Source organism: Emydura macquarii, unplaced genomic scaffold, assembly GCF_026122565.2.
Source record: "Emydura macquarii macquarii isolate MOO-44397 ecotype Brisbane River unplaced genomic scaffold, CSIRO-AGI_Emac_v2 contig_1768, whole genome shotgun sequence".
Taxonomy (NCBI): domain Eukaryota; kingdom Metazoa; phylum Chordata; order Testudines; family Chelidae; genus Emydura; species Emydura macquarii.
Genome location: NW_027131905.1, coordinates 2056378 through 2069574, shown reverse-complemented (window position 1 = coordinate 2069574; position 13197 = coordinate 2056378). Strand labels below are relative to the sequence as shown.

The following is a 13197-nucleotide window of genomic DNA, read 5'->3' as shown; positions in this document are numbered from 1 at the left end:
AGGGTTGTGGTGGATTCATCCTCCCTTGAAGTCTTTAAATCAAGACTGAATGGCTTTCTAAATGATATGCTTTTGTTCAAGCACAAGAAAAAACTCAATGCATGAGTTACTGAATGAAATTCTATGGTCATGGAAATGATGTAGGAGGTCAGACTAGATGATTATAACGGTCTCAGCTAGCCTTACAAATCTATTAATCTTACTAGGGACTCGTATCTTCCACTGAACTCATAATATTTTAATAAGTCAAATACTTCAGTTAACTTAATGTCAGTCAATGGGAGCTAATTTTTGAAAATCAGGTCTTGTATTTAAAACCCTGAAGAAGGATTTGGGAGCCTAATTTTAGGCTTTAAATTCTGAAAATCCTTGGCTCAAGTTATTGCAGAGCTTCTTAAAGTGTCAAGCAACAAAACTTTTCAAACATAAGTTATCTGAAATCTTTCTCTCTCTCTTTATTCTGAAAGTGCAGCTCAGAACAGCTATTTATTTATCTTGACTTGACTGTTCACATAATCCCTAGCAAGGTCTGTGAAACTGACTTGAAAGTTTTATAACTGTGTGGCTTAAGTACAGAAATCTTTCTTTCACTTTATTCTTAAAGCGCAGCTCAGAACAGCTATTTATTTATCTTGACTTGATTGTTCACATTTCATAATCCCTACTGAGGTCTGTAAAACTGACTTGAAAGCTTTATTACTGTGTGTCTTAAGTACAGAAGAAACCAATCTTAATTGCTTCATTTGCTTTACATTATCTTCCTAACTTCACAGTAAGCACCAAATCCTCTGATCCTTGTGGATAAAAAATTCCCACTGAAATCAGTGAGTGTCTTGGGTTCACAAAGAAATGCAGGATTGGACATCATGTCCTTTTTCTGAAAGCAGCAGTTCTTACCTTCTTGAACTGCCACCCTTATCTTCTATTTTAAATCTTATCAGAACACTTTTTCTCACTTGCCTCTCTCTTAATTACACTCTCCTTCAACTATTATTTAGCTCCGTATTTATCTAGGCATTTTTATGGCTGCTATTGCCAGAGTGTCTGAGCACCTACATTTTATACTCTGTATGGTATTTTGGGATCTAGTTTATATAAAAGAAACTAAAAAAAAATCCACTGCAATTATTGTATTGCAACAAGTATATTATGGAATAGTGATGGAATATTATATAACACCTCTTACGTTCACTTAATTGTATTGGAAACTTTGTTTAAAGATCCAATTTCCAAACTAATGAAATTCTGGAGTATTAGTTTAATGCACTGTATCAATTTTTTAAAAGTGGAACTTTAAAAAATGTAGCCCTGCTCTATTACAGTTTTTCTAGAACAATTATTTGTGTGTGTTCTTTAATCATCTTTTTTATTCTTATGGTCTGGTGCCAATTTTGCCTTGAAAGTAATTCTCCCTTCTGTGCATGCTGGAGACGGCTGCAGGTGTGGGCACGCACGCACGCACGCACGCACGCACACACACACACACACAGTAGTTTTAAGGACTTGTACAGAAATTAGATGTATTCTATTTGAATTGTTAGTCCATTAAAATGAATTTTTTTTTGAACTGTTGGTTTCTGTGTTTAAAGATAAACTTAATCAATTACACTGGAATTAGGAGCTGGATGAAAAAAAAAAAAAAACCAACACTCTTCAAAAACATTTCTCCTTATTCAGTTTCCATGAATTTCCATTTGTTTAACTATATAATAAACCCAGACAGAAGGGCTATTTTCCTCAGGTTGAATGCAGGTTTTCTTTCAGTTCATTGTATCATGTTCTCAAAACAAAGTCATGGACATGCCTGTCTCAGAAAGCAAAAATTGACAGGGAAAATGTTTTCTCTTCTGCAGGTCAGTGTATTCAGCGACCTGAACTCATGGGAAGTAGCCAGTAGTATCTGAGAGAAGGTGGGAGTATGGAGAAGAAAACTAGAGTATAAAGAAACCCACTCTGGGTTGGCAAATGGAGTTGGAACCTGGGGACTTCAGGTCTGAAAAGTAACTTCTTTCACTCAAAACTGTTGAGGGTAACATGTTCCACCCCCAGTTCCCAGCGCAGTATGGCACTCCTCTCTCCCAAGTGATGTTGACTGGCTAAGAGAAATATTTTAGAGAAGAGACATTTTCCTGGGCCAGAGAAATGCTCCAGCTGGCAGAGCAGAGAAAGAAGCAGGCCCAACAGGTGGACTCTGATGAGGTCATGAAAACACTGTTTTCTGGTGTTCCTTCTGGACATTCCCATCCTGTACTGACTGGATGTTTGCTCCAACTCCCTCCCTCAGTCTCCTCGGCTCAGCTTCACTCCACCTGCCTTTCATATCCTCCTCCTCCTTCCTCCCATATCTCCTCCTCTGTCCCTTGTCTTTCTGCTTAGCTGAGCCCCTCCTAACTGAATAAGGGTTGCCAACACTCCAGGATTGCCCAGGAGTCTCCATGAATTAATCTTTAATTAAAGATTATGTCATGTGATGAAACCTCCAGGAATTGCATCCAACCAAAATAGGCAACTCTAACTGAACTCTGCCCCAAAATTAAAACCCAACATGCATTGATCATGGCAGTAACATGTAATTTGCATCCATCACATTGTTCACTATGTTTGCAGGTTATACTCCTTCTTCTCTTATCTATTTCGATTGTAAACTCTTTAAGGCAGGGACTATCTTCTGCTGTGTGTTTGTGCAGAGCATAGCACAGTGGGACCTCCTTTCACATCTAGAACATTCTTTCATATACTCATATGTTTTACAAAAGATATCAGTATGGGATTGGGCTGGGGATGAGAAGATTGTTACAAGAGCCAGATCTAAATCTGGAAAAAGCAGTGAGAATTCGACAAACTGGTGAACTTAATCAACAACGATTGCACATTTTAGAAAGAAGAACAGATGTGAATATAGACTTAAGTAAAAAACAAGTCTATGGAGAGAAAACAGAGTAAAACATATGAGGATATGAACAAATGTTCTAGATGTGAAAAGAGGCACCAACCTAGACAATTTCCAGCATATGGTCAAACCCGTCATATCTGCAAGAAACAGAATTTTTCAAAAGTTTGTAAACAGAGAAGTCTGGAAAAACTCAGAAATATGCAGAGTTCAAAATTCAAAAGAATTCAGAGAAGTTACCAAGTAAGAACTACAGAGCTGACATTACAGATGAAGAAAATTTGTTTCTGAAACAGCCACTGAGTGAAATATCGTCTCTACTGATGGGATATTTATTTTGTATGCAATAAATTCAGATACACAAGCTAATTTAATTTCAGAAAAAATTATAAAATGTCAAAGTAAAACCTGCAGTGAGAGAAGAAATACATATTAATTTACAATCATAATTTAGAAAACATAAGATTTGTAGTAGTTAAGGGACAAGGTGTTTCTGTTTTGGGTTTAGAAACACTAGACCCTCTAAATCTAGCACTAAATCTAACTGGTAAAATTCAGACTATTCAGGATTCTGAAGCTCTGGAATTCGGACATCAGTTATTTTCATTATTTTCTAAGACATAAGTGATGTGTTATGTGAAAGCTAGCTGTGACTACTAGTATTATTAAGAAGAGGCAATACAAAGAAACTAATGTTCAACATTAGAGTTACTTTTGAAATAATAGGCCACATTAATTTATAGGTTTAAATAAAGTGGCCCCTTTATTTTGCACTGTGCTGCAGCAAACAGAATTCACAGTTTCTGATGCAAATCAAAGGAACTAAAAATGACAGACCTGATTCTGATCTCAGTGATGTGGGTTTAAACTGGAAGTAACTCTATTTAAGTCAGCAGAGCACAATTAGGCCCCATAGCTCCACATTAATTAGAGTTGAACAGAAAATAGGGAAACATATTTCATTTTGTTTGTTTGTTTAAAAAAAATCCAATTCTCAGTAATAATGAGCATTTCTATAGCTAATTAAACACACCTGTGTTTATTTTTGAAAATTGGTTACCTTAAACAAATGCAGTTCTTACTATTTGTAACTAACACTTATATAACCCTAACTGTAGCCTCTCACATGTAACTCCTTCCCAATCTAGTTACTAATAAAACATTTCTTACAAGCAGCATACATGTTGCCTGAACTTGGCAGGCAACTGCAGTTTTACAATCTTTATGAGACCAAGAGACTAAATAATCCAGGTTCTTGGGTGTTGTAATTTGTAGAGGCAAAGCCTACCAATTTTTAAAATTAAAAAATAGATAGAACTGAAACGGATTTAACCATGTAAAGAAAGACAGCCACAGCCTTCCAGTTTCATTTTAGTGTTAAAAGCAGAATCTTTGCCCTGGCTGTCTACAAATGGAAAGTGTCCCAAACAACTAGGCCTTAAATGTCAAATGCAGCATCAACTAACTAATTTATGTCCTGTGATCTGGTAGCCCCCCTCCTCCATCTGACATTTGGAGGGAGAATCCTGATACAGAGATCACTGAGATTCCACTTAGTTGCAAAAGACAGTTCCCAAGAGCCTCCAGAACAGGGGAGTTTGGAGTATTGCGTGGACTAATACTCAATCTTATTCAGTAATCTGCAACTCCACCCCCTAAAAGCAGCCACTTTAGAATCAGTCTGTAAAAAGGAGGTCAAATCCTGGTTCTGGCTGATGCACTTGTACTGCAGTATAGATAGGGTCCTAACCAGTCAGATATTTCCTCTTTTTCTATGTTCAAGCTAAACATTTTTAATTTCAAGAAAAAACGTTTTAAATAGCTGACTAAGAAAATAAGGGGTCATTTCCTTTAAAAAGAAGCAAATGAACCAACAACGAATTTTGACGATTTAGTCAAGTTTTACAGTTTATTACAGAATAATTATTCCTTCCATTAACAATACTAGGAAAAAAGTTCTCAAAAACTGTTGCTTCATTTCTTAAAAAAAATTAAAGCAAATTATTCAATACTTGGCCCATGAATACTCTGCAAACTTTATTGATTTTGAAAGTATACAAAAAAGGTTCTAATTTCCTTTGGGTGAATAGTCACAGTACAGTTTGCTGTTGTCTTCTTTGTATCACCGGAGAGTCCTATAAAGTGCAAAAATGCAGATGTTTATGATTTGTCATTTATTCTGAAAAGCTTTATTTCAAATCAAATGCACATAGTATTTTGCTGCCTCAACATTTTTGATCCATGAATCCCTTACCCAGGTTTGAACCGATTTTTTTTTTCCAATTTAAACAGTTGCACCTCTAACTAACTCTAAGGAGCGTACGTTAATAACTTTAAAATCAACTGTAAACCATCTACCTTTCACCCTCTTCCTCATGCTACTTATACTAGTCACCCCCTAATGATCCACACAAGTGGAAGAAAAGGAGCACACTTCCAGAGCGTCCACGCTAATGGAGAGAAAAAGCCAGCATTTAATATTCTAAAACTGCTGCTTTGCTGAGGTGGCTCCGCAGTTTACTTAGGCTTGGCCTACACTAGAAAATTAAATCTGCTTCACTATGTTGCTCCGGGGTGTGAAAAATAGACATCCCTGAGTGGTGTAGTTAAGTTGATCTAACCCCCAGTATAGACAGTGCTAGGCTGATGAAAGAATTCTTCCACTGACCTAGCTACCACATCTCTGGGAGGTGGATTACCTATGCAGACAGGAAAATCCCTCCTGTCACTGTAGGTAGTGTCTATGCTGAAGTGCTACAGCAGTGCAGCTGTGCTATTGTAGTGTTTTAAGTGTAGACAAGCTCTTATTGCCATACCTATATTTGCCTACGTTTCTCAACATCATGCAATCAGTAGCTTGGCCAAGATTTCAAGAAACTCTTTTTTTATATTAACATTCAGTATTAACTACTACAACTTTTGCATACCTTAAAACATAACTCAAAACCCAGCACCACAAAGAGTAAGATGCTTAAAAAAAAAGGAAAACAACGCAACAATGGAGGTCAGAAAAAGTAAAATATCACCACCCCACCCTCTGTGCAATACAACAAATGCACAATCACAAATCCATCCTGCGCACAGAGTGAGGATAGTGGTCCTGTGAAAAAGATAGTACGTGCCCATGTAATTAAAGACTGTATCATAATGCATACTCATAAGGGAGCTGAATTAAGATTGCATGGACAACCTTATTTCAGCATTTCCTAACCTGAATGCTTGACTTTGCAACCTTAATAATTATCTTTTAAGATAGGTTTTTGGGGGTAAGATCTCCTAGGTTCTTAAAACCACCAAGTGAAAAAACCAGAAATTCCTTCATGTGGCATCATATTGACACTCACATCTGTCATCAGCAGGACTGGAACCTTTAGATTGACTGCAAAGATCTCTGCCACTTGAGCTAACAGAATAACTGACAGGAGGAGTAGGTTGTCATCTCCTCCATGTTGATCAACACTAGAGGGGGATGAGACACTTCTCCAGTAGGTTTCTCATATCTGCTGACATCAGAGGAATGGTAAAACTCAAGAATCTTGGTTTCTGTTCCAGGCTCTCGAGGGGGGTCTGTGCTCTTTCCGCCTTTCCCCCACAAGTTTGGCCCCTTCTGACATCTTCTGCCGACCCTGTCCCAGTCCTGTCTCTTCCCCACCCAGCTTCTCATCCCAGTTCTATTATCTTTGGCTCCCAGTCTCCACTACACAGGTTTCTCATCCCAGTCTCAGTCACCTTTTCCAGCCATTTCCAGTTCCTCTGAAACTCCCCCAGCATCTTCTCCCATCTCTTTGCCCAGTTACTCCATTTCCCCCCTCCCATTTCCTCGTCTGTGCAGTCTCTCCTAGCCTCCAGTCACCCTCCGCCCCACTTACATTCCCTTTCTCCACTGACTCCCAGTCTCCCTCCCCAGGCTCCTCTTCCATTCTCAGCATCTGTTCCCCTTGGCTCCATGTCCCATTCTCTTTGTGCAACCACTCCCAGTTCTTTCTCCACACTCTGGCTTCTCATTAGATCTGTTTCTCCTTACCCCATTGTTTCCCTGTCACAATCTCTGTGCTCAGCCAACCTCAGTCTTGCCACCCTCCAACCCCTTAGTTTTCCTCTCCCTTACATCCTCACCTGCCAGCCTCTTGTTCCAGTATCCCACCCTCCTCTCAGAATCCTTCTTCCAATCTACTCCCCTAACCTTCCTCCAAGGTTGCTTTTGAATCAGGCTGCTTCCTCCTTTGTGGTGCCTGGGCCTAGTAGGAAAGTCACTGAGAGCACGGGAGAGACAGTCTCCCTGCTCTCAGTACCAACATCTGGACCCAGCATGCTCAATACAGTCAGAACCTTTGGGGAATTTAGCTGCAAAGTTCTAGCAAGCCTCCCAAGCATGTGCAATCTGCAATGTTTGGCCAAATTTGGGCAGATTTTCAGAGATGGCAAAAGTGATATCCCTTACACAAAAGCCACCCATCTGTCAAATGTCAGGTTCCTGCTCCAAAGTAGGGAGCTTCTCAAAAGATATGATCACCACAATTTTTTATCAGGAGTAAAACTATATATTTTTCCCCAGCTTCAATCTCAGAAATAGCTGAACCATTTTGGCTGAAAATTTATGAAGAACAGTTAGCCTGAGGCAGACTCCCAATATGTAAAGTTTCACCACAAACAGTTAAAGTTTGGCAAAGTTATAAGCAAATGAAAACGGGGTCTTATAATGGGAAGTGTTAGGCAAATTTAATTGCAGGCAGTGCTACCATCCCCATCTATAACTCTTTTAGGTCATTTGAATCTGCTCAGTGAGACTGTTTCTTGAGCTGCAACATCCAATGAAAATACCATCAACATCTTGTCAACAGTCTTGGGCTTATTAAAAAGGAAACAAAAATCTAGTCTTCATCCACCTTTGCTTAGATGTTGTTCTGTTTTCCACTTCCATCGGTCCAAAGTGTTTATGTCCCAGGTTCCCGTGAGCGACCGCTCTTCCACCAACACCACTGTTCCCAAGCCCTTGAGCAGAGACTACACATAAAAAGAAACCCCAAGACAGCCAATTAATGTTACAAAAGGGAATGCATACTGCAGCTCTCTTCGGCTCAGTGAGCAGCTGGGCAACGGTAAAATTGTGATCTGTAATCTCAAAAGGTTTAACACTCTCAGCTACTCTCAGAGCCATGTACACTTTAAAGCCACCACAGATTCAGCACAAATGGATCCCCTTTTTTAAGTCACCAGTTATTAGATATGGTGTTCTTGACATGGAAGAAGGCAGGCTCCCTCTTTTGGGACAACTACCACGTTCCTAGTCAAGCAGAATTTCCATGGCCTGATCTTATAACCTCCTGCCAGCGTTTGTGTTACCACAATCACAATCTTCTATTTAAAAATAAAATTTAAAAAAAAGTATTGCTCTTTCCCTTGCTGCTTTGTAAAAGACCCAAACAATCAAATGGGGAAACTGTCTCTACAAGAGATACACTTGAAGTGATCAGACACAAAGTGCTATCAAATGCACAAAAGCGAATTGGGGAAAAAATAGAAAAAAATAATTTGTACCTTCTCTAAACCTTTCACATTTCAGTAATCTCAGATGCCACTTGCAACATTAGATACAAAGAAATCACAGAGAAAAGTTGAAGATGTCTATAACATTTATCACAGCAAATATTACAGGAATATCTACAGAATAGGCCCAATCCTACAGATGTTTGTGCCCATTTTGCTACTGTCCACGTGATGGCTGTTCAGCTGGGGAAATGGCTATTGTGATGAACTCTTAACTTCAGGAGGAGGCAGAGTTTTGCAAGTAGTGTCAGTAGCAGCATTACTGGGTCTATTTTTTTTAGTAGTTTCCAAATAAAGGAAGAGGAAGGTTATGTTTTTGTAACAAGATTCTTCTGCAACAGTCAAAGATAAGCTGACAGCTTGTCTACACGATGAAATAAAGTGCTTTTCTGAGGGTGATTACTAAATCGTGCTAATGTGATGCACACTAAGTGGTCTGTGTATTACAGGTTCCCTATTGCACTTTAACATAGTATGGTTTGAAAAAATTCTATGTTAAAGCATACCAGGGAATCTTGAGTGCACACCACAAACGTTTACATGGGCCAATTAATGTGCAACACATTAGTGCATTTAGAAATCACACTCTTGTAGAGCACATTGTCCCACTGTGTAGACAACCCCTAAGCAGCATTCTAGCAGGAGAGATTAATTTTACTTTCAGATTCACTGTTGCAGGCTGAGATAGCACAGGATCCTCTCCCACTTCATAGAGATGCCTGATTCTTAGAAGTACACGTTTGAAGTCTGCATCTTCTTGCTTTCGTATACCTAAAAAAGACCAAAACAGGTTTTATAATTTAATGCTAAAAACTCTAGGTTTCAATTGGAAGTTATTAACTTCACGTGTCTTGTCTTAAACTAAGATTTCAGAAAGAGATTTTCAAAGGCACAAAACACAGGAAAACGTCCAACTCCCATAAACTTATTTATATCGGTAGAATCTGAAGGCCTTAAGCCAGCCCCGCTTCACAGACATCTAGGAAGAGACAGACTCTACTTCAAAGACCACATGGGGGACATTTTCAAAGAGTGCTTAAATGGCCTATATACTCTTTGAGGCAGGATCTGTCTTTCACTATATGTCTGCACAGCACAGAGGCCTGTGACTTAGTTCAGAGGCTACTGTAACACAGATAATTAATAACAATAGTCACAAAATAAAGGAGGAAGAGAAAACCAGCCTTTATAAGCATTACATGTTGGGTAATCTCCACCTATAAATGACTTATCGCTAAAAGAAAACCTACCCTTGTGAATATTTTGTAGCTGTTCAGTGTGGTTGGAGCTGTATGTCCACCCAGGAATGCTCAGAGTCTGGAGATGAAGGTTATCCGGGAGGGTTATGGGATCACTCTGAACAGAATGCAGTTGTTCCTGTGGCTTCGCTTTGTCTGCTGTCCGTGAAATCCAAAAAAAGCTATCATGTAAAACGTGGTTATGTCAAGAAAGTGGACCTTGGCCAGGGGCACTGCACTACCTTTGGAAGGAAAGTGTGCGCCCTCCCGTCTGAACTACACCAGGAGTGGATGAGACACTCTCTCTTCAGACGTTTTGAGGTACTAAGCTGAAAACAGCATAACCTGAATTGGCTGAAAAGTGTATTAGTGCCCGAGGAAAGCATGCGTCTTCAAGTCTTGCTGTTGCTATTCTACTATATGTCTTTTTTATTTGAAAAATGTTCTAAACTGGGATTTAAAAGTGTTCTCAGTTAGCTAGTGTGGCCAAAGGCTGCCTAGAGTTAGGCTCCTAAATCTGCAGAGCCAGGCACCTGAATAAGTAGCCCCCTTTTCAAAGGCACTGAACACCCAGCACGTCCTCTTGCAGGCAATGAGAAATCTTGGGTGCTCACATTGGAAAAAAAAGTCAGGCCAGTTGTTTTAGTGCCTAAATATACACGTAGGAGCCTGACTTTAGGCAAAACAAAGGCACAATTCATAGCTTTTAAAAAGAAGTATGTAGAATAGATACCTGTTAACTCTCCATACATAACAACTGGTCTGTGGTTTAAAGCCAGTCCACTTCTCTGATACAGAACATCAGCGACAGGCTTAGTTCCTAAGATGAGCCAGAACACTGGCCGAACCACTGAGGTGTCATTCAAAGTGAGATTGTAATTCAGGTCCCACTCAAGATTATTCCACAGTCTCCTATGAAGCATCACCTGCGTTATGAAGATAAATGCCACAACAGTCAGTCATCAGCCATCATGCTTTATTCATATCAGGAGCCATGAAATTACTGTTGTTTTTTTAAAAAACAACATTTTCATTCATTACCTCCACGTGCCCGTTTCCTTGACTCGAGACACCATGAGACCTTTCTGCAAGCAGCATCAGCCTCATGCTGTCATCCTCAATGTAGGCAGTCTGGACCATGGGATAATAGTTCTGAAGACACACAATACATCAAACAACGAAATCATTAACTTTGTGCAAAGTAACGGAGTATGAACAGGATACACACTTGATTTTGGATTATAGCTTTATGCCTACCCGAGCCACTGTATTATTCACATATGCCTTGTATGGTCTCTTCTGCATCTGATACCCATTGTCATCAGTGTGAAGTATCTGCTTAGTGTTTAAATTTGTGCTTGTTCTGAGGATTGCCTCACGATTTAATTCCAATGGTCCAGTCCTGTATTCTTGCTCTATCCTGTGGCAAAGCAGCTTATCATCATAACCTCCTGGTACACTGTAGATTCTTGAATACACCATATATATGTAATCCTGAGCAGTTATATTCCTTCAAAACAAGAGGATAAATACATGAAGTTTAGCTAGTAAAACTAGTATTTGATTAGTTATGTCAGGTCACAATTTACATTATTAGGGAACCTGCAGTATTTTGTCTGGGTTTTACCTGCTTAGTGAAATGATTTTTACCTTTCCAAATTTTAGAGACCCAGTTGGTATGAATGGAAGTTCGACAGTATTCTTTGGTGTCCCAAATGTTGTGTGTGAGGGGGAGTGTCATTCATTTTACTACATGTACATCTTATTTTGGACTGTTTAAAATTATAGCTATTTTTCCTGTCATTTCTACTTAATACACTCTTGAGTGGAAAGATGTTACCATGTTTTTACTCTCAGTCACATAAGTACAGACTGAGGTAAACACTTCTATTACTATAGAGCAAAAAAAATTCCTTACATACAAAATGAACATTATTCAAATGGAAAGTCCACTTAGAACATATTTATTGAGAGTTGACTTACTACACAGATAAGTATTGCAAATGACAACAATTTAAACAATACATTTACGGAAAGATATACGTAACGTGAGTTCAGTTTTCCCATTAAAAGAACATTAATTTTCATATACAAATTCCATTTCATATCTTCTATGTATACTGTAATTCTAAAACTTTCTTGACATAATTACCATCCAAGTGCAATGCAGTATCACTTAAAGTAACAAAAAACTTCAATAAAACAACCGTCAGCTACCATAAAAATAAAAGGTAGATGACTGTAAATACTCTTATATTGGGAAAAAGCAGCTAGTTTTTCAGGGTTCAAAGAAGAGAGATCTGAATACCTCACTGTCTGGGATTCAGTTCCCTCTTTTGTCCTTAATTAGCTCTTTTTCCAAGGTGCAGATAGCAGTTTGTATTCTAATTATAGATCTGTCGAAATTCAACTGACATAGAAGATGAATGATCTCAACAGATTTGAATCTTTTTTTTTAAATTGCATGAACTGTTAACCTCAGCTTGTGTGAAAACAGTGATCTAACAGATACTCTATGTTAAAATCAAACAAATAAAATGCACACACACATCTATAACTGAACACACCACACTTCTAACTCTCCTCACCTCAACATGAAAACACACAGTTGTACCATTAAACTAGGTACTTAACCAATGTCTTCTTCACCAGTCAGATGTTAAACAATCCACTAGGATCTGTACAACACACGTCACCACTTAGAGATGACTGTATAGGATTATTCCCACACTTGGAAAGAGGATGAAAAATTCCAGTGAGGTTCAATCACACCCAAGTACCTTTACCTGTAAAAGTATTGCCTGATCTCTTTCAGTAGGTTTCCAGAAACCACTTCCAATCTCACTGCTTCTGATTCTCGAACAGCTGATCCATTTGGGGTAAATAAGTAGTTATCTGAAACAGGCCCCTTCCTCACATCTCCATTTACATGGTATTCAAGAAACTCCTGAGTTACTTGTACAGTCCGATTAGTCTCCCTGTAAATTCATAGAGGAAAAAAATTTTTACACATATATAATTTGTAAGTATTCTCTGCAAACCTTAACTGCATGGGGAATGAGGGTGGGAATCTGAGAAAATATCTGATTTCTTTAGCTAAAATGAATGAATGAATGAATTAGGCAGCAGGAGCTGATGGCAGCAGGGATGGCAAGTGCCTCTTGCTAAAATATTTGCCGCCATAGAACCAACTGTAAATAGTTATAAAATAGTCACTGGCCTCCTAACACTTCCATGCAATTCCCAGTGTCACTGTATACTTTCAGCAAATCTAAATGTTGCTTAAGTCGTTCCCATTAGCTCAATGATTCGAAGTCTAATAAGCGCAAGATTTACTTAAAAACACTGGTTCAAAAGTTCTCTACCGAATAAAAAATTTAGCTCAAATAACATAGATCAAGAAGAAGCAGGTCAGCTAAATCAATTTTTATAGATACATAAACTAACATGCTCCAGGACCTGATATTCAGCCCTAACAAAGGGGTAGCCTTAGAGACCTGAACACAGGACGTAGAGTCAGTA

At 38.7% G+C, this 13197-nt stretch overlaps 1 protein-coding gene across 2 annotated transcripts in view; it reads right to left on the bottom strand.

Annotated features, from left to right (window-relative positions):
* Positions 1 to 4780: 4780 nt before the first annotated feature.
* The window catches only part of MAN2B2 (mannosidase alpha class 2B member 2), a 49659-nt gene continuing 41242 nt past the window's right edge, over positions 4781 to 13197 (bottom strand). For both annotated transcript variants that reach the window (XM_067556419.1, XM_067556418.1), the window contains exons 12-19: positions 12462 to 12653; positions 10933 to 11185; positions 10717 to 10827; positions 10409 to 10601; positions 9688 to 9834; positions 9096 to 9208; positions 7777 to 7894; positions 4781 to 5025 (exon numbers count right to left, since the gene is read on the bottom strand). In XM_067556419.1, coding sequence (XP_067412520.1) covers positions 4928 to 5025; positions 7777 to 7894; positions 9096 to 9208; positions 9688 to 9834; positions 10409 to 10601; positions 10717 to 10827; positions 10933 to 11185; positions 12462 to 12653 — 1225 coding nt within the window. In that variant the 3' untranslated portion in view covers positions 4781 to 4927. The remainder of the gene's footprint in view (positions 5026 to 7776; positions 7895 to 9095; positions 9209 to 9687; positions 9835 to 10408; positions 10602 to 10716; positions 10828 to 10932; positions 11186 to 12461; positions 12654 to 13197) is intronic.